This window comes from Leptonychotes weddellii, chromosome 4 (genome assembly GCF_054177405.1).
Source record: "Leptonychotes weddellii isolate Sample4059 chromosome 4, ASM5417740v2, whole genome shotgun sequence".
Classification (NCBI taxonomy): domain Eukaryota; kingdom Metazoa; phylum Chordata; class Mammalia; order Carnivora; family Phocidae; genus Leptonychotes; species Leptonychotes weddellii.
This window is the reverse complement of record NC_138372.1, coordinates 11,107,632-11,128,100: the sequence shown is the minus strand read 5'-3', so window position 1 is coordinate 11,128,100 and position 20,469 is coordinate 11,107,632. Positions and strand designations below refer to the sequence as shown.

The window sequence follows — 20,469 nt, the reverse complement described above, 5'->3', positions numbered from 1 at the left end:
ACCTGGGACGGGTGGCACGGGACCCCGGGGCCCTCCCCGCGCCGACATTCTGTGAGGCTGGGAAGTGCCACAGCCCTTCTCAAGCCCCACCACCCCACCGTGCACCCCTGGCCAGGGGCCTCATCCCTCCCAGCTCAGGCCCCAGTGTCTCCCCCCACCATCTCTCAGGTGCAGAAGTGAAGAGACGCGTCTGTACAAACCGTTTTTAGAAAATGAGGTCTCCTTGCTACAAAAAACAGTTCTGAACCGTTAACACTGAAAAAGGTATAAAAATACAGGGACTCTGAACTCTGAGGAATTTCCTGACACACACTCTGAACTAAGGCAAAGAGAGCTCTGGAAAGCTGGGGGAAGGCCTGGGTCTCTGACTCCTAGGCTCCCCTCCTCTTTCCTGTGAGTCCATGCTCCAGGGCCAGCCAGAGGCAAGGGGGCCTCTGTGACCCCCGGCTTCGGCTCAGCCACTCAGGGAGGCTCTCATGGGACCTGGAGGCTCATCCCAGGGGAGGGACCAGACCGAGGTGGGACCCACGGATGATGCCAAGAAGCTGCTGCTGGAGTCCCCGGCCCTCAGCCCTCGGTGCTGCCACCTGGCTCCTCCCCACCCCAGCCAAGTTCTGGTGGCCCGGACAGGCCAGGGCCAGGGCAGACCGCGTGGACAGATGGCTGCTGCTGCTCTCCAGGATGCCCACCAGGAAGGGGCTCGGCTCATTCCCCTGAGGGGCCAGACATGGGGGACAAGGATGCTGAGCTCCTCCGAAGCTCCTGTTGCAACTGTCCCTTCAGCGTGGACACCTGGAGAAGAAAGAGAAGGTGAGGCCAGCCCGGCCAGCCCAGGCCCCTTGCCTGATGTCAGAGAAATGGGGGTGGCTGCAGCTGGGGCCCCACAGGGGACCTGATCCTGCCTGTTTCAGGAAAAAGTGGGTCTCATGAAGCACCAGGATGCTTCTCTCCCCTCCCATTCCGTCTCACAGGGCAGCTGGCTGTCTTCTGACCGCTCCTCGGCATCTCTTCAGGGGCCACCTGTCCCCACTCTCATTATTTAAGTAGGCCTGGCGCTAGCCCGACTGGGGGGACCCATGACCCAGGCCTGGCCTACCCATGCACAGGTCAGGTCAGGGATCTGGGATCCACGCTGGCCAGTAAGGATCATCCCTGGGACTTCTGCTATTGCTCTCAGGAAAAAAACGCCCCCGTTCCTCTAGGATGGTGGGTTGCTGGGATAACCTAGGCTGGGGCTGCTCGGGCCATCTGTGCCACCCAGCGGACAGCCACGAGGACAGAGTTCCAATGACATCACTTGAGCCCGTGTCCGGACCATTTCAGTCATGGGTGCCGCTGACTGCTTCTACGGGGGTCGCGGCCAGCCCTCTGCTGCTCCCCCCACGTTTCCACATCCTGCGGAGGGGCCTGGGTACCTGCTCCTCCAGCCCGTGTAGCCGCTGCTGGTGGGCCCGCTCTCGCGCCTCCAGCGTGCGCTCTGTCTGCACCTGGGCCTGCGGGCGGGGTGGCTAGTCAGGGGTCTGGCCCTGTGTGTGTGTGTGCGCGCATGCAAGGGGATGTCGGGCACCTCCCAGGAGCCTAAAGGCCCCTCCGGGCAAAGTCAGTGCAGATGGGGGTGCAGGAGAGATCCGTGTTTGTCCCCCACGTTCCTGGCCCACCTGGTCTGCGAAGCCTGGCTCAGGGTACCCAGCGAGCCCCACTGACAGGCAGGCACACCCACGCGCAGACGTGGTCAAACACAGAGACAGGCCCCCCCACGGGCACAAAAGCAAGCACGTAAATACTCACCGAGCTCACATGGATGCACGCATATGTGCAAAAGCCCAACACTGCTACATCTACATACAGGAAGACGTCTGTACACAAAGACACACACACGTAAAACACGTTCCTAATACTTCGACTTGCCACGTCTGTGCACAAGACTCACGCTACATGCACGAGAACACTCCCAGGCACACTCACACCCCTGCGTGCCCACAGCCTACGCGCACACAGTCTCACAGCTAACTGGCTTCTCTTTTCTCTCCACGCTGGGGAGGACCTCTCCCTCTGGGACCTGGCTCTGGGCTGCCCCCCTCCAAGGGTCCGGACTGGTTATGGAGGCTGAGGGGCCTGGGCCGGCTGAGCCACCAGCAACTACCGGGACAGCTCAGCACTCAGGCCAAGGGCAGGGGCGGGAGGTGGGGGTCCGGGTCCAGGGCTCGGGGGAGAGAGGGTAGCCGGGGGCTGGACCTCCAGCAGCTGGATCTGCCTCTGGGCCTCAGCCAGCTCCAGCTCGGCCCCCGTGAGCGTGCGGTCCAGGCGGCCCCTCTCGGCATTCAGCCGCACCGTGTCCTCGTGGCTGCGAAGCTTCTCGCGCTCCACCTAGGCAGGGAGAGCAGGAGGGCAGCAGGGGGCCCCGGGAAGGAGGGAGGTCCCGCCTAGATGGGGGGGCTCAGGGAGGGGTGTCAGGTTAGAGGCAGCAAGACCAGGGGGCCAGGGAGCACCCGAGGCCCCCAGGCCCTGGGGACACGCGGCCAAACGCAACCCCGGCTAGGACCCAGAGGAAGGGAGGGGAGGGCCCTGGAGGCTCCGCCCACCTTGTCCAGCATCCTCCTGAGGGCCGCCCGGTCCTTCTCCAGCCGCAGCGCTGACCGCTCCACCTCCCGCTTCTCGGCCTCCAGCTGGGCGAGCTCGGCCTGCAGGCTGTCCAGGCGCTCCTGCAGCAGCCGCCGCTCGTCGCGCAGCTTCTGGACCGTGTGCAGGGCTGCAGCCTCCCCCTCCTGGCGCTGCCGCAGCACCTGCAGAAGCCAGCAAGCCCCTAGCGCCGCCGGCCCTTAGCTCGGCAGGGCGGCTGGGAGGCCCACGGCAGACACCTATCACCTGAGGCCGCCTCTCCGGGCCTCGGCTTCTCCATCTGTGTAATGGGGGTGTGGGCTGAAGGAACCAGGGTTCCCCAGGGGAGGCTGGGCCTGGGTCTGGGAGGAGGCTGGGATAAGGAAGGTCCCACTCCATCCGGAGGGCCTCAGCGTCCTGGGGACAGAAGAGGCCCATTCCGGCCCTCACCTCCTGAAGCTGTTGTAGCTGGCCCTCTGCCTCCGCCCGCTGCAGCTCCAGGTCTGCCAGCTCGCCCCGCATCGTCTGCACCTGCTCGCCCAGGGAGCCGCTCTGCTTCCGTGCCTCGGATAACGCCTGCCGAGCGGCCTCCAGCCGTTCCTGGGGGACGGGGGCTGATGGGGCCAGGATGGAGCAAAGGCTCCCTCTCCCCTGTACCTCCGGGTCAGGGTCACAGCCCGTAAAACAGCTCAAAAATCTTATCTGAGGGCGAGGAGGACAGCAGGCCTGGCCCACTGACCTACATAAGGTGGGGACCCCTCGGACCCCAACTCTGTCCCATCAACCCTGCCTCTGGGTGTCTGTAAGCCTCTATGAGTAGACTTATTCTCTTATTGCTCCCCCAAATCTCCTCTTATTGGCAATGCTTTTATTGGGCCCCCCCACCTCCAAGCCTCACTGACTGGCTCCCTAGGGTTCCCGACTGATGGCCCCAGGGGCTGGCTCTCTATCAGGGCCCCTCCAAGCCTGCCCTTGGCGGCTAACTCTCTCACCGAGCCCACCCCGAGCCAGGCCCCGGAATCCATACTTGCAGCACTTGGCGGTCATGTTCGCAGGCGGTGAGGGCCTTCTGCAGGTGCAGATTCTTGTCCTGGGTGCTGGTAAGGCTGGCACTATTCTGCGCCAGGGTTTCGGTCAGGCCCTGCACCTTGTCCCGCAAGGCCCCCTCGCTCTCTTCCACCTTGACCAGGGCCCCACTCAGCCGTTCCACTGTCAGCTGCAGGGTCCCTGCTTTCACCTCACTGTCTGTCACCTGGCAGGAGGACAGACAGGATGGTAAAGTGGCTCTGCTCTCGACATGGCCTCCAGCAGGGAGGCTGAACCCAAGCCAAGCCCCTCCCACTCTGCCTAGGCCTTCATCACTGATGCTCATTGTTCCCATGTGCTCCCGCAGGCTCAGCCTACTGCAACCAGGGCCCTGGTCCCACTGCTGGTTAACTCCCCTCACCCGGAGTGCCACCCACCTGGTTGTCTCAGACCCCACAGTCTCCTCCCCATTCTCACTCCCTTCTCCTCCCTGCTATGGAAGAGAAGGAGTAACCACCACAACCACCACAAACTGGAAATGTTCTGTGTTCTTGACTTTGGTGGGTGACTGTGCAGGGCTCGCAGAGTTACTGAACAGTCTAAAGCTGAGCTTCCTGGCAGCCAAGGCAAAAAAGGACACGAGTGGAATCTACAACTCTAACTTGTCCCACCTGCTTCCTAGAAGTGCAGATTCTATTGTTAGAGTCTTAAACTCGGATTCTGTCTGTGTCTCTTACTAGCTATGTGATCTTGGGTGATGATGTCATGTCTGAGTCTCTGCCTGTCCATCCATGAAATGAGGATGACGCTTGCTTCACAGGGTTGCTGGGAGTGTTATGGGGTCCGTGTAAAGCACCTGGTGCTGGGTGTGCAGATGAGGAGCCTGCAGGCAGTGGTGGGGACCCACCTGTCTCTGCAGGAAGTCCACCCGGTCCTGGAGAACCTGGGCCTGAGCCTCACGGTCACCCAGGCCCAGGCGGCTGCGCTGCAGTTCCCCCTCAAGCGAGCGCCGCTGCAGCTCAAGCTTGATGGTGCGGCTCTCAGAGGCGTCCAGCACCTCCTTCAGGCGCCGCTTGTCGCTCTCCAGCTTCACCTCATTGGTCTTCATCTGGCTGACCTTCTCCTGGGGATGCGGAGGGATCAGGCCCCAGCTGCCTGGCCGCCCCACACCTCCCCCCATCCCCTCAGGACCTTGAGGGGGCTGGTCCAGCCACTCCCTGTGTGACCTGGGGCCAGCCTGTGACCCTCCTGAGGCCTCAGTCTCCCCCTATGTTTGCAGGATGGGTTGACCTGAGGATCCCAGAGCACATTCTGGTTTGGGCTGTGTCTAACAGGCTTTGTGATCCAGGGTTCTCTCTTCCTGCTCTGTGGCCCTATTTCACATCTGTATAGTGGGGAGACTGCACTGCCCAGGGGCACCACAAGGTATTCACAGAGCCCTGGGGAGGGAGGGGGGGTAAAAATGCAGATTCCAGGGCATCCCCTGCTCTGCTGCGTCACTCTCCAGAGGCAGGCCCGGAAGCTGCATTGTGTGAGCTGAGCCGGGTGGGAGCCCTGGGCCCTACCTGGTTTTAGGGGATGATGTTCTTCCCTGCCTCACACGGGGTCAGACAGTAAAGGAAGCTGGGGGCGGGACAGGACCGGAAGACAGACTGGGGCCCTTCCATTTCCATTCCCATCCTATTACAGCCAATACAACCCCGCCCCGGGTCTGGCCCCCCTGTTGCCGTGCTCAGAGCCCCATGTCTGCCATGTCTGGGCCTGGCAGCCCCACTCTGGCCCCTGCTCAGCTGTGTTCCTGGCCTCCCCGCCCCGCTGCGGCCCCCGCGGCCGGGCCCAAGGCCAGAGCTGGAACCACAGACATAACAATCCTGCTCAGACTGACCTGGAGCCAGAGGCAGGGGGTGGGGGCGAGGATGGAGGGGGAGGGAGGGGGAGGGAGCGAGGGGGAGAAAGGCTCAAGGCATTGGTGGCCTGGACTGTCACCACCAGGGCCAGGGTGCCCTGCCTCAGACACACCCACCCCACCCCACCCCCAGAAAAAGTCCAGAGCACGACTCGTGTGGCTACACAGAGACAAAGGAAACGGAGGGCCCCCAAACACCGTATGTTATGACCCTTCGAGCATCATCTCTGGGAGACAATGGCTGGTGTCCCCTGTTTACAGAGAAGGAAAATGAGAGCAGGCAGGCAAGCAGCCGGGCCAGGACTTGAACCCAGGCTTTTCTCCTTCAGGCTCAAAAGCCCAGGCCTTTTCTTCTACGGCCTAGTGACCCCGGGGAGGAATAGAAGAGTGGAATCTGAATGTGCTTCCGGACGGAGCCACAGGCTGGTCACGTTAGCGGGCGCTGTGACCCAGACAGACAGCAACAGAGAGGAGCACAGTCGGACCCAGAGCCGCCCCCGCCCCGGCTGGCCCTCAGCTCCCGCCTACCTGGCTGGCCCGGAGCTCGCTCTCCGTGGCCTGCAGGCTCCTCTCCAGGGCGGCCACCTGGCCCAGGGCGGCCCGGCGCTCCCGCTCGCTGCGGCGCACGCTCTCCTCCTGGCGCACCAGCCGCGCCTGCACCCCGCTCAGCCGTCCGCTCACGCCACGCCGGGCTGTGGCAGCCCAGCCCCGTCAGGCCCAGCCAGGCCTGCCCTCCACCCACCACAGGGCCCTCGAGGGCCTGCCGGTCTGGACACACGGAGCGGGACTGATTAGGGGGGGTCCCCCAGAGGAGACAGGACATGGTGGCCAGGGCAGGGACGCAGGAGCTGTTCAGGCCAATCCCACAGGTCCCGCCGCGGCTGCTAAGAGCACAGAGAACAGGACAAGGACCCAGAGGGTGACACTCACCTTCTTCACTGTCGGCCACAGCCTTCTGCAGCTGCCTCACCCGTGACGTCGCATTGTCCCTCTCGGCCTCCATCTCGGCCAGCTGGCGACTCAGGGTGCTCATCTGGGCCTGAAGCTCATCCTGAGGCCCCAACGTCCGGGGAAAGGGAAGACCTCTGCTCTGACAACCCGCAGCGCCCTGCAGGGCCCTGGGCCACCCGGTTCCCTCTCCAGCCGCTCACACCCAGCCTCACCCGTTGTCTCTGGGCATCCCGCAGCTCCTGCAGGAATTCCCGGAGGGCCCCTCGCACTGCCTCGGGGTCCAGGTCTGAAGATGCCGGGGAGGTGGCAGGTCCGGGGGATGGTGGCTCAGACCCAGGGCTGCGTTCCAAGGGGCTGGGGCTGCTGAGCCCTTCGCCACTTCCTAGGGGAGGAGGTGTGCTTAGGGGTGCAGGAGCCCGGGCCTCTCCTGCCTGGAAGGGGCCTGCAGGCTCCTCGTACACCACCTCACCCACCCTGCCGCACCCAGCAGCTCGCATGAGCTTCCCACTGCATACTGGGTCCCTCACCCTCTTGCTGAACCCTTCCCAGGTCCCACGGCCCTCAGAATAAAACCCAGCATCCTTGCCATCACACAGAGGCCCTGCTGCTCACCCTAGCACAGCCCTCTCACCTTTACAAGCTGTCCATTCCGCATTACTCTCAGGTCCCCCTTCCAGCAGCAGGGCCTTCATACATGCTGTTCCCTTCTCTCCCCATGGCTTCCCTCTGCCTGGCCCATTCCTTTAGGCCTGCTTCCCAGAGGTGTCCCTGACCCCAGGCTGGGTTGGGGTGAGCTCATTCCCCCCGGCCATGAGGCTCTGAGATCTGCCTCCCTGCCCAGACCAGGAGCACTATGAGGGCTGCACCCTCCAGGGCCCAGTCCAAAGGTGGACACTCCACCCCCTCAACAACACTCCACCCCCTCAATATCACCCCTTCAATGTTTCCTACATGCCAGGTACTGGGCTCTCCTGACATCCTATTCCACCTTCACAATTCTCTGAGAAGGAAGGACCAATGCCCCCCTGCACAGGCTGGACGGGCTCAAAGCAGTTAAGGGATTTGTTTGGTCTCAAAGCTGGGAAGATCCTGAGCTGAGATTGGGAACCAGGTAGCCCTATTTCCAGGCAGAGAAATGAACTCTGCTTGAAGAGGTGGGAGGGGCAGTGCGCACAGAGACAGGGCGGCACCTGGAGGTCAACATCGGAACTGCAGGGCAGGGGGTCAGCATCCTCTTGCCTGGGCCAAGTGACACTCAAGCTGCCCCATAGCTCCATCAGCACCCACAGGACCCAGAGCAGGACGTCTACCCACTGTCCCCAAGGGCCCCCACCCCCACAGAGTGAAGCTAGCATCTTAGTGTCACCACGTCCTCACCTCCCACTCCTCCACACTTTGCTCCCCGCCCTCCAGCTGCTCTGTCACCTTTGCTGTTCACCGGACAGGGGAACTGCCACTCAGGACCTTCCACTTGTCCTGAGTCTCTTCTCCTACTTATCCTACCTCCAACCTACTCAGTGGGGCTCTCCATCTCCCATAAAACACCCCTACCCCTGCCCTTGCTATATCGTTAAAAAGTTTCTTTATTGCAGGGCACCTGGGTGACTCAATCTATTGAGCGTCCAACTCTTGATTTCAGCTCAGGTCATGATCTTGGGGTCCTGGGATCGAGTCCCGAGTTGCGCTCCACACTCAGTGGGGAATCTGCTTAAAGATTCTCTCCCTCTCCCTGTACATGCTCTAAAAAAAAATAAATCTTTAAACAAATTTGTGATAAAATTTATATAACATACAATATGCCTTCCTAACCAGCTTTTTTTAGGTTTTTAATTAACATTCATTAACATTATACTTAATGGGGTCTGTGCATGTGCGTCTTAGGAAATCCTTTCCTGCCCTAAAGTCATGAAGATATTTTCCTATATTGTCTTTTAAAAGCTAGAGTTTTGTCGTTCACATTTAATCTTTAATCTACCTGAAATTGATGTTTACGTAAAATGTGACGTAAGGATCTTTTTCTTCCCCCCCCCCTTATGGATTCTCAATTATCCAAATACTGTTTATTGGAAAGCCCATCACAGATCAAGCTTCCAACATAGATCAGATCTTTAGACATGTGGGTCTGGTCCTTGACTACTTGATCAACTACTGTCTCAGCAGCACAGCGCCTGAAGTACCAAAGCTTTATATTAACTTTTATCTTTGGCAAGGCAAGCCCTGCCCCCACCCATCTAGTTCTTTTTCTTCAAGTGTGTGTTGGCTTTCTTAGCCTTTGTTTTTCCACTGAAGTTATAAAACTGGCTTGTGGAGTTTGACACACACAAAGTTAGGATTTTGATTGGGAATAGCCTTGAAACTATAGATGAATTTGGAAGAACTGACAACTTTATAATAGTGGACTTTCTGATACACAAACATAGTATGTTTCTCCTATTTAGGTTTCCTTTAATATCTCTCAATAAAATTTATAGTTGTCTCCATAAAGGTCTTGTACATATTTTATTAGATTATTAGAATTATTTTTTTTCCTTGCATAGTAGAACTTCTCTGTAAAGTCATCTAGATCTGGTGTTTTCTTTGGGGAAGAGAATTCTTAGTGCTAGTATACAAGACATTCTATCATTTATGTTGTTGGCAATCTACCAACAAACATTTTCTGCTTCCACTGATATAATAAAATATAATTTTTGTAGATTGATCTTGTTTCCAGCAACCTTACTAAGTTTCTTATTTGAAAAAAAATTTGAAAAATAAAGTTTCTTATTTGTTCTAAAAATTTATTGTAGCTTCTCCTATATTTTCTACATAGAAAAATCATGTGATCTGTAAATAGTGGCAATTTTGTTTCTCCCTTCCTGAACCTTAAGATGTTAATTCTATGTTTCTTACCATAGTGTACTGGCTAGGACCTCTGAGACTTCCAGTACTATATTAAATAGAAGGGTTAAATGTCACATTTGCTATAGGGTTTTGAAGACCTAGTTTATCAGTTAAGGAAAACTTTTTTTAGTTTTCCCGGAGTTTGGATCGTAACTGGATGTTGTATTTTATCAAATGCTTTTTCTGCATCTATTTTCATGGCCTTTCTAACCATCTTTAAGTGTATAGTTTAGTGGTATTACTTATATTCACACTATCTGTTTCCAAATCTTTTCGATCACCCCTATTTTGGGTTGAACTATGTCCCCCCAAAACTAACAGGTTGAAGTTCTAACCCCTGGTACCTCAGAATGTGCATTTATCTGGGAGTAGGGTTGTTGCCGATGTAATTAGTTAAGACGAGGTCATAGTGGAGTAGGGTATGCCCCTAATCCAGTATGATTGGTGTCATAATATAAAGGGGAAATTTGGACACACACACAAGAAGGCCATGTGAAGGCTAGAGTTCTGCCACAAGCCTAGGAACTACAAGCCTAGGAATAGATCCTTCCCTAGCGACTTCAGAGGGAGCACAGCCCTGCCAAAAGCTTGATCTCAGACTTCTGGCCTCCAGAACTGTGAGACACAAATTTCTGTTGCTTGGGGTGCCTGGGTGGCTGAGTCGTTAAGCGTCTGCCGTCGGCTCAGGTCATGATCCCCAGGGTCCTGGGATTGAGGCCAGCATGGGGCTCCCTGCTCAGCAGGAAGCCTGCTTCTCCCTCTCCCACTCCCCCTGCTTGTGTTCCCTCTCTCGCTGTGTCTCTGTCAAATAAATAAATAAAATCTTTAAAAAAAAAATTTGTTGCTTAAGACCTCAGTTTACAGTACTTTGTTTTGGCAGCCCCAAGCAAACTAACATGTACAACCTCAAACAGAAACTCAGTACCCACTAACAATAACTCCCAATTCTCCCCTCCCCCCAGCCCCCAGGAATCCCTAATCTACTTTGTCTCTATAAAATTTGGCTTTTCTAGGCATTTCATATAAGTTGAATCATACTATATTTGTCCTTTTGTGACTGGCTTCTTTCACTTAGCATAATATTGTCAAGACTCATCCATGTTGTAACATGTGTCAGAATGTCATTGTCTTTTTTTTTTTTTTGAGAGAGAAAGTGAAAGAGTACGAGCTGGGGGGAGTGTGGCAGAGAGAGAGGGGAGAGAGGGACAGAGAGAATCCCAAGCAGACTCTGTGCTCAGCACGGGGCCTGATGCAGGGCTCGATCTCATGCCCGTGAGATCATGACCTGAGCCAAAGTCAAGAGTCCGACGCTTAACCGACTGAACCACCCAGGCGCCCCAGAATGCCATTGCTTTTTGAAGCTGAATAACGTTCCTTTGTACGGATACACCACATTTTGTTTACCTATTCATCTGTTGACAGAGACACTGGTTGATTCCACTCTTTGGCTACTGTGAATAATGCTGCTATGGTTGCTGACGTACACCTATCTGTTCCAGGCCCCTTTTTCAGTCCTTTTGGTTATACACCTAGAGGCTGAATTATTGGGGCACATGGTAATTCTAAATTTTCTGAGGAACTGCCAAGTTATCTTCTACAGCAGGGATGCTGTTTTTACATTCTCACTAGCAACATCCCTTGATGCCTTTTTCCTTACCGATCTTCCAGCACTTACTACCACCCAATACATTGTCTATTTCATTTATATACCGCATTTACAGTCTGCAGCTCCCATCCCTAGACTATAAAGTCCGTAAGAGCAGAAACGCTAGTCAGGTTTGTCTACTGCTCCATCCAATTGTATTCAGCACATAGTAGGTGCTTAAAAAATATTGAATAACTGAATGAATGTGATCCTGGGGCTAAATCCGTAGATTTGAAAAGGCAAGGACTCAGTATCCCCTAGTGAACTGCTACGGTGCTAGGCCCCAGGAATCAAGATTCTGTCGGGCTGAGACAAGGCGGATGCTCTGGAATGCGCGCTCACACCCCCTGAAGCATGGGGCTGACTTTCCCAGGGTCATCCACAGGGCCTTGGGAGCAAATGGGACTAGAAGGATTTCTGAAGGAGTTGCTGGAAGGGCTCTTAGGCTGGGTGTGTTATCTGTCTGGCTGTGATGTTGAGGGTCACGAGCCTAGTATGGAGGGGCGTCAAGCTAGGGGGGGGAGACTGAGGAGGATGGGGTGCTGATGGGGAGAGGGTAAGCATCAATTCTATTAGATGGAGCCTCAAAGACTCAGAGGAGTCAGGGGCCTTAAGAAGCAGCACCATCACCCCCTTGAAAATGAAGCAACCAAGGGAGCACGGATCAGCGAAAAGGAGGAGCCTCGGCGGGCTCACCAAAGGGAAGGAAAGCGATATGGGGGCGAGATTGAGGCTCGTCGTCAAGGAGAGGTGCGGTCCGGCCAGCAGCGAGCTCTCAGGCGAAGCTGACCTAGATGGGGGCGTGGCCGTGGGCGGGGACTCGGCAAGGCACGCCCCGCCCCGCCCCCCCACTTTCCCGCCGCACTCTGCTCACCTCCGGCTGGCGCGCTCCGGGCGGGAGAGCCGGGCGAGGGCAGCGGGGCCGGGCTTGGAGACCTCCCAAGGCCCAGGCCCCGACGCAGGGCTGAGCGCAGGCCGCCTAGCTGCGCCTCGGCCGCGCGCCGCTGCGCCTCTACACGGGCCAGCTCGGCCTCCAGGCCTTGCGCCCGGCCCTCGGCCGCGCTCAGCCGCAGCCCCAGGTCCGCGGCCTCGGCCCGCGCCGCCTCCAGCTTCAGCTCCAGGCTGCGGCCGTGGTCCAGCTGCTGCTTCTCGGCGCCGCGCGCCTCCTCCAGGGAGCCCAGCAGGCCTCGCTCGCGGGCCCGGAACTCGCCCTCTTGCTCCTGCAGCTTCCTCTGGGCCCCCTGGAGCTGGGGCAGACGACGCCCGGAGGTGGGGGTCAGCAAGGCCGCCCCCAACCAGGCGCCCCGCCTCGCAGGCCCAACCTGGAGCCCCCCCCCAAAAGCGGCTTGCACAACACCTGATTTTTAGTGGTCCCCACCCAGGCAGGACGTGCAGGAACATCCCAGGGAGTGTGGGAGTTAACTACTAGAATTTGTTTTTTCTCTTCCTTCTGTGTACGTGCCTTGTAATATACACAGTTTCTTAGGAATAAACAGCCCACATAGTTAGGACTTACCAGTGGCAGGCACTAAGTACTTTCCAAACATCTCAACCCTCATTACCACTATGAATCATTTCTGTTTTACAAATGAAAAAACTGAGGCACACAACAGTTGCATAACTTAACCAAGGCCACACGGCTACTAAGTTGAGAGCCAGGATTCAAAGACAGGCACACGGACTCCAGAGGGTGTTTTTTTAACAATCAGGTTGCACTGCCTCTCAGTGCACATAATTTATCAATAAATCACACAACAGGACATGTAGTAAATTATTTTCTGATGGCATGCATGGTCACACACACAGCCCTCTGGTTTAGGGAATAATTCAACCCTCATGGTCATCAGTTTCACTAGAAACCACCATTTACGGAGCACCTGGAAGCCAGGACCTATGCCAGGCCCCCCCATCCCATGAATGCTCTGAAGCACGGAGAGGTCAAGTGACTTAGTCAAGGTCACACAGTAGATTCGCTACAGTAAAACAGCCAGAAAAGCAGAATGGAAAGAGTGCATGCTTTGGAGTCAGACAGACCTGGGTGGCTGTGTGATCTCGAGTAGATCCCTTGACCTCTCTGGGCCTAAGTATCTGGGTATCTATGTAAAATGGGGCTAAATACACCTACCTCCTGAGGCTGCTGGGAGATTCAAACCCGGTTATGTCTACAGAGCTTCCTCTCACCGCCCCCACCCCTGCTAAATGGTTCTTGCAGTTGTTATTACTATTATACCTGGGGAAGAATCTCAAAGAGTGGGGGAACAGGGACGAGTCCTAGGGAGTCATCTCTCAGAATGACTCTAGCACTGGAGTCCCCACCTACTTCTTGCTGGTGGGAGGAAGCACAGGGCACCCCAACTGTCTCCTAAGACCCTCCCCATCCACACAGCCCGCCCACCCAAGTTACCTCCTGCCGCATGGCCTCCAAGCTGGCCTCGCCCTTCAGCAGCTTCTGTCGGAGGCCCAGGGCCTCCCGCCGGCCCTCCTTTTCCGCCCGCTCGCCCAGTGTCAGACGGCCCTGAACCTCCACCAGCTCCCGGCCCAGCCTGCCGTTCTCACTGTCCAGCATCTTCATCTGTGAGAGAGAGCGGACACAGGGAGGACCTCGGACCCATTCTCAGCATCCACAGCCCCTTCTAGCCCAAGGTGCTGAGGGCCTTTTCAATTCCGCCCCTATACCTTGCCCAGCCCAGGCCCAGGGGGCACTCAGGACCCACTGCTCTAGGGATACAAACATTGAACACCACCTCAAATCCACTGGGAACCTACCCCAGATAACTTCACTGAGCTCCAGCCACGCCAGGCACCTGGGCACCAAGGACCTCCACTGACTGCCTCATCGTAACCACTCACCGTGGGGAGTGGTGGACCCCCATCAGAAGAGGAACTCTGGAGGGCAGGAAGCACAACTTCCTGGCCACCTTTCTCTCCAGGGATGCCTGACTTTTATGGAGTATTTACCACACATCCACCCCTGTTCTAAGCACTTCAATTGTATGAGCTCATTTCACCTTCGCATAACTCTATACGGGGCAGATGCTAACATTATCCTTATTTAACAGACGAGAAAACTGAAGCTCAGAGAAGAGAAGTGACTTGTCCAAAGTCACACAGCCCACAAGCAGCAGACTGGGAGTCAATCTCAGACAAGCAGAATGCAAAAGTATGTTCTAAGCCCCTATTTCCCCAGAGGAGAACACAGATCATGCCGCAGCACCCAAAGCCCCCAGCAAGAGCCTGGCGCACAAATATGACTTCCTTTCAGGGACTCCCGTGCTTTCCCGGAACTTCCACCCAACAGGAAGGGGCCTGAAGGGGCAGAGGGGGGCACTGGCGGGAGATGAAGAGAATCTCGTAGTCAGGCTCTGACAGCCCCGGGTGAGGCAGAGCCAAGGAGCCCAGTGGGGCCATCATCTAGTTCTGCAAGTCTTCTGGGAAGGCCTGAGCCAAGGATGGCTTTTGTATTTTTAAATTGTTGGAAATGGCCCGTTTTTAAATGGCTGGAAGAAAATCAAAGAACAACAACATTTCCTACACGTGAAAAATGATATAAGGGGTGCCTGGGTGGCTCAGTCGTTAAGCGTCTGCCTTCGGCTCAGGTCATGATCCCAGGGTCATGGGATCGAGCCCCGCATCGGGCTCCCTGCTCAGCGGGAAGCCTGCTTCTCCCTCTCCCACTCCTCCTGCTTGTGTTTCCTCTCTCGCTGTCTCTCTATCTGTCAGATAAATAAATAAAATCTTTAAAAAAAAAAAAAGAAAAATGATATAAAACTCGAATTTCGGTGTCCATACACAAAGTCGGAATGGAACACATGCCCACGCATTTCTGTACCGTGGGGCTGCTTTCTCACTCTGTGGTTACGCCAACTGTGTGGACTGCAATGGCAGAATGCCAGAAATATCTACTGTGGGGCTCTGCAAAAAATGTTCAGCCGCTCCTGATCCACCTCACTGGGTCTTCTTGTTCAAAGACTCCTCTGAGATTTGGACAAAGCTCCAGACCCTCTCCTGGGAGAAATGTGAATGACTACGTACACAAATGTACACACACACCCCCCCAACGCACACACACTTTTGCACACAGTTTCAGGGGTTCTTAAGTTGGAAAGCTTTGTTAGAGGTCAAGGCCCTGGTTTTACAGATGCGGGGGCCCAGGCTCCACAAAAGGGGGTGCTCCTGGTCCAGCAGCCAGTGCCCAGGGAGGGTACCTGCCGCCGGAGCTCCTGCAGTTCCCTGCGGGCCTCCAGCCGAGAACGTTCCACCTCCTGCAGCCCAGCCCGCAGCTCCTCGGCCTCCTTGCCCACGGCCACCCGCGCCTCCGCGAGGAGTGCCAATTTCTGCTCCTTGTCCTCATTGGCAAGCTTCAGGCTGAAGTGGGGAGGAGGCAGAGGTCAGAGGCGGCCACAGGTCCCAGGAAGAGTACAGTGTGTGGATCTACACAGAGGCTGTTGCCCTAATCCTTCGAGTGGGTCTGGCCAGCTCGTGGCCTAGAGGTGCCCTGAGTGCTACTTGCCCACGTGGCCCCTACTATGAGCTATGCGGTGAAGGACTCGGGGCTGGTCCCCTCATGTTGCCCCACCTGATCCGTTCGCTCTCGGCCTTCTTCACGGCTGCCCGCAACTCCTCGTTGGACCGCCGCAGGGCCTCGCGCTCCTGGACACCCTCGTTCAGGCTGCGCCGAAGCTCGCTGGCCTCCTGGCGCTGGGCCTCGTGGCCATCCTGACCCTCGCGCACCTTGCGCTGAACCTCCAGCAGCTCCCGCCGCAGCCCATCCCGAGCATCCTCCAGCAGGCGCAGCTGCGTCCGAAGCTCTTCTGCCTGGGAGGGTGGCAGGTTGTCATGGGACAGGGTACAGGCCCCACTCCAGCTGGGACTTGGCAGAAACCAGCCCACACCCACGTCCCTGGCCATAGGCACCTGCCCCCTCGCTCTGCAGCAACTCCGACCACACGTATGAGTTCTGATTTGGGGCAAAGCACACTGCAGTTAGTGGTGTCTGGGCCTGAAATAATCACCCACCGGGATTTTTCTATGGAGGGACCCCAAGAGGGCAGGGACCCCACCAGTGCCCTGAGTCCCGCATGTACACCACAAGGCCTCTGTAAATGCTATGGCCTCCTTTCTGCATTGGCTGTTCATTTGTTCTCACATGCCGGGACAAATCTTACACTCTTCTGTACCCTAGCAGGCCGGGCCCTAGCAGCATTTAGTGGGCTGCCTGGAAAGGGTGGGGGGGACAGCTCACCTCGCGCGCGGAGGATTCCCGTTGCCTGTCCAGGTTTTGGGCCTGTTCTTGCAGCCTCTTGGCCTCCTGGGCGTGGGCAGCAGCAGCCTCCTCAAGCTGGGCCCGTAGGTCCCGCAGCTCAGACGTCAGGGCATTCACAGTGCTCTGGGACAGGCAGGCTCCTCAGACTTGGTGCCACCGTACCCCTCCCCCGGCCGTTCCCAGTGGGGCCAGCTCAGCTGTCCAGACTTCAGCTCCAAACATGGCCCTTCCCTTCCTGCTGCCCGGCCGGGCCCATCTGCTGGTCCCCTGCTGCCCAGTGAATGCTGTCCCCGTAGCTGCTCTCGCTCTCAGGCTAGGATTCACCGGGCAGAGCTCTGCCACCTCCCTCTGACGGGGGCTCCCCAGGAACGGCTGAAGCTGCCCCACAGCCCGGAGGCTTCCCCAGGGCAGAGCCATGCCCCCCACCCCTTAGACAGGGGGCCCCTCCAGACAGGGCTGTGCCTCCCAGCTCAGATGGGGGCCCACCTGCATGGCCTGCCCTACCCGGTCCTGCTCCTGCCGGCTCTGAGCGTCTCTCTTCTGCCGTTCCATCTCTAGGGAGATGGCAGCCAGGCTGTGCTGTGTGCCCATCAACTTCTCTGACAGTGCTGTCTTCTCTGACTCCTTCAGGGACAGGGCCTGGGCAGAGGCAGGGAGAAAAGGGGTGTGGGGGCTTGGTTGGTCATGGGGGCATGCTTGGGCCTTGCCCCCACCCTGCCCTGGGAAATGTGCCCACTGGGGGGCTCGGTACCTTGTCTGGGTCACCGCAGATGGACCCGGGGCAGCAGTGCAGACTCACCCCTTCTATGGCCCCAGAAATGACTCACCCCCTCTGTAGCCCCAGAAAAGGGCACAAGAGCCGTAACAATAAGTCTGGACATGGGCACAACTTAGAAATCTCACTAACTTGGGGTGCCTGGGTGGCTCAACTGTTAAGCGTCTGCCTTCGGTTCAGGTCATGATCCCGGAGTCCTGGGATCGAGCCCCGCATCGGGCTCCCTGCTCTGCAGGGGGCCTGCTTCTCCCTCTCCCACTCCCCCTGCTTGTGTTCCTGCTCTCGCTAACTCTCTCTCTGTCAAATAAATAAATAAAATCTTAAAAAAAAAAAAAAAGAAAAAGAAATCTCACTAACTTGCCATAACAACCCTTGTCCTTCATTACTCCCCTTTACAGATGAGGAAACGGACTCAAGAGGTGAAGTGAGTTGCTCAGGCGGCCACGGCTAATGAGGAGATGGACGCAGTCCAGCCTGACTCCATGACATTATGGGAAAGTCAGGAGTTAGCTCTCTTAAGGAGAGTCCGCTGATACATGTGGGCATCACGGGGACTGCTCAGAAGGCAGTCCTGGGGGCACCCTGGCCAGCTCGCAGTGGCAGGAGGGATGGCGGACTGTGGGTCCGCTTTCCTGGACCCGATGCTCACGGTGTCACGAATGCGATGCCACTCGGTCAGTTCCCACCACACACCAGGCATGGCTCGCTGAACATGGGTCTCAGCAATGCTTCACACACGCCCCTTGGGCCCCCCTCATCCTGCAGGTGAGGACACTGAGACCCAGAGAGGGACTCCTAGCTGCTGGGTGGCTGAGCAGGGACCAGCCCCAGAACAGGGGCCCCTCAGGCAGCAGCAGAGGCCACACCAGGGCTCACGAACCTGCTGCTTCTCGCTCTCGGCCAGGAGGAGGCCCTCATCCCGCTCCTGCTGCAGCGCAGCGATCTCTTCACTCAGCTCTTCCTTCTCGGCCTCCAGCCGCGCCAGCAGCTCTTCCCGCTCCCGCTGCAGCTGACTCTGCAGCTGGGCCCGCGAGGCCTCCAGCTCCCGCCAGGCTGCCTCCTGAGGGCCAGGCCCGGGCACGAGTGACCCACGAGGTTGGGCCCCGGCGGCCCCTCACCTGCCTCCGGACAGCAAGAGACGCCTGTAGCCCAGACCCCGAGGGGCAGGGCAGCTGACCGGGTAACTACAAAGTGGGGTGAGTGATTGGGGCTGTGACAGGGACACGCCAGGGCTGTGCAAGCCCCAGGGAGTGGCAGCCGCCTGGCCCGGGGGTCAGAGAACATTTCCCGACGGAGAGACAGGCAGCAGTCAGCCAGGTCAAGAGAGAAAAGAAACAGAACCCCAGGCCCAGAGTCCAGCCCCAGAGATGGCCTGGAGGATAGAGAGAACCTGACGCACTGTATTTAAGGGCCCCGGAGCTTCGACTACCAGGGGACAGGGTGAGCAAGAGAACCAAAGTCACAGGCAACAACCAGGCCAGACCAAGCCCTGTGGGCTGTAGGGACGGCTCGGCCGATTCTGAGAACAGTCAGGGCATCAGAGAGCCTCAAGTCAGGGTTACAAGGAGTAAGCCCAATTTGGGACTAAGGAGTTGTTCAAAGCTATGGAAGAGGGATGGGGATAGGGGCTTGGGTAGAGAGGAGCTGGGTGGGCTGCAAGGGATGAAGGGGGCCTGGGGACGGCAAAATAGCTGGACAGAAGAGTACAGATTTGGTGACATGAAGAGGCCAAGTCAGAAGGTGCAGGAGGGGTTAGAGATGTCCGGGAGTTTGGCTCCCTGGGGGCGGGGGTAGGTGGGTAGGTAGAACCCACAGTGAAAGAAAGGCCTCCTCGGGGTCCCAGGCAGGTACCTGGCCCTACACTAGGCCTTAGCAACTTTGTGAAAAGTAGGCACGAGGGCTCCTTCTTCGAAGGCTTTGCTGCCACCTGCTGGAGAAGTGAGATACTATCTACCCAAATCCAAGAAGACTACATGGGGGACGTGGCCCTCCACTGGCCATAAAGGACAGCCTGAACCTCTGTCGGAGGCAGCCCTGCCCAACATGGGTGACTCGGGTGCCCTGCCCTGAGGCCTGCTCTGGACTGTATCTCAGTGCCATAATAATAGTGGAGCACTTATGAAGTGCCAGTCATTATGCCAAACCCTTTATACAGATTATCTCACCTCGTCCTCACAATACTCTATAGTATCATCGTCCCCATTGTAACAGACGGGGAAATGAAGGCCCTGTAGGTAACCTAACCAGGACGTGGCCAAGATCAGGTCCAAAGCCAGGCACTGAAATTCTAGAACCAGTGTTCTTAGATAGCTCTGTTCTGTCTTCTAGTAACCTGGCTCTATGCCTTTCCAGAGTGGTCTTTCATATTCAGACAGCACTTCTTAGCAAATGAAAATGCTTTCCTACTATACGTTAGGTCAGCATTTCCCAAATGTGGCTGTGGATCCCCTGCATCAGGATCACCAGGGCTGAACCAGATTTGGGGCCTGGGAAACTGCACGTCTGATAAAGCATACCCAGTGGATTCTCTCAGCTGCCCTTAGGGGAACAGAGATGAAGTTCCATTTCACAGATTTGGAGACTGACGCGGAGTGAGAAGGTTCAGTGCTCTGAGGTCACAGAGGAGACACTGGTTCAGAGCCCTGCCTGCCCCAACCAGCTGCCCGAACCTTCTCTCGCTGGAGTTGTTGCAAATCCTCCTCGTGGGCCGCCCGCTGCTCCCGCAGAGAGGCCTGGGCCTCCCGCTCAGCCTGCACCAGCTTCTGGGCCATCAGCTCCTTGTCCAGAGCTGCCTTCTCCTCTGCAGTTGTCATCTGTTGCCGTAGGCCCGCCAGCTCCCCTGCATAGGAGGGACAGGAGGAGGGGACAGGCTTGGGTCAGAACCTCCCCATGGGCCAGCAGACTCAAACCACATGAGCCATGTGGGCAAAATCCCAGAGGGGAGAGGGCCCACCTGGGATCTAGGCTGAGTTCCCTTGGAGAAGCTTCTTGCCCTCCCTATGCCTTTTTCCCCATCTACCACATGATTCCATTGGCCCTGTCCCCCTCCCTATCTAGCTGGAATGGCATCAAAGGAATGAAATAACATGAGGAAGACCCCCTCAATGGGGAGGTTAGCAAAATATAACCACCCCCATTATGGATTGAGTGCTTACAAGGGGTCAAACTCTTGGCTGAGCACATGAGAGATCTGCTCTCACTGGAGCTTCAGGATAACACACAGATAGCTTACCTCGTGCCCAATCTACAGAGGAGGAAATGGAGGCCCAGAGGAGACAGGTAATTCCCCAAAGCTGCACCGCTTTCCATAAAGCATCTCTTCTACTGACTGATTGCTATAAACATGCTCGGTGGGCTGTCAGCACTAATGGATGTCACCATGGGGAAGCTGCAGCCCACTGTGGACAATCTAAAAACTATCTCCT

At 56.9% G+C, this 20,469-nt stretch overlaps 1 protein-coding gene across 3 annotated transcripts in view; it reads right to left on the bottom strand.

The window, feature by feature from the left end:
• Window positions 1-191: 191 nt before the first annotated feature.
• The window catches only part of CROCC (ciliary rootlet coiled-coil, rootletin), a 46,086-nt gene continuing 25,808 nt past the window's right edge, over window positions 192-20,469 (bottom strand). For 2 of the 3 annotated variants that reach the window (XM_081817564.1, XM_081817563.1), the window contains 18 exons: window positions 19,714-19,883; window positions 17,925-18,104; window positions 16,756-16,908; window positions 16,249-16,392; window positions 15,583-15,821; window positions 15,212-15,371; window positions 13,411-13,578; window positions 11,881-12,253; window positions 6,694-6,863; window positions 6,461-6,581; window positions 6,059-6,222; window positions 4,532-4,747; window positions 3,626-3,850; window positions 3,049-3,198; window positions 2,583-2,783; window positions 2,236-2,367; window positions 1,416-1,493; window positions 192-792 (listed from right to left, as the gene is read on the bottom strand). In XM_081817564.1, coding sequence (XP_081673690.1) covers window positions 706-792; window positions 1,416-1,493; window positions 2,236-2,367; window positions 2,583-2,783; window positions 3,049-3,198; window positions 3,626-3,850; window positions 4,532-4,747; window positions 6,059-6,222; window positions 6,461-6,581; window positions 6,694-6,863; window positions 11,881-12,253; window positions 13,411-13,578; window positions 15,212-15,371; window positions 15,583-15,821; window positions 16,249-16,392; window positions 16,756-16,908; window positions 17,925-18,104; window positions 19,714-19,883 — 3,131 coding nt within the window. In that variant the 3' untranslated portion in view covers window positions 192-705. Of the gene's footprint in view, window positions 793-1,415; window positions 1,494-1,887; window positions 1,898-2,143; window positions 2,368-2,582; window positions 2,784-3,048; window positions 3,199-3,625; window positions 3,851-4,531; window positions 4,748-6,058; window positions 6,223-6,460; window positions 6,582-6,693; window positions 6,864-11,880; window positions 12,254-13,410; window positions 13,579-15,211; window positions 15,372-15,582; window positions 15,822-16,248; window positions 16,393-16,755; window positions 16,909-17,924; window positions 18,105-19,713; window positions 19,884-20,469 lie in introns of all 3 variants that reach the window. The other variant, XM_081817565.1, reaches the window with a different exon arrangement.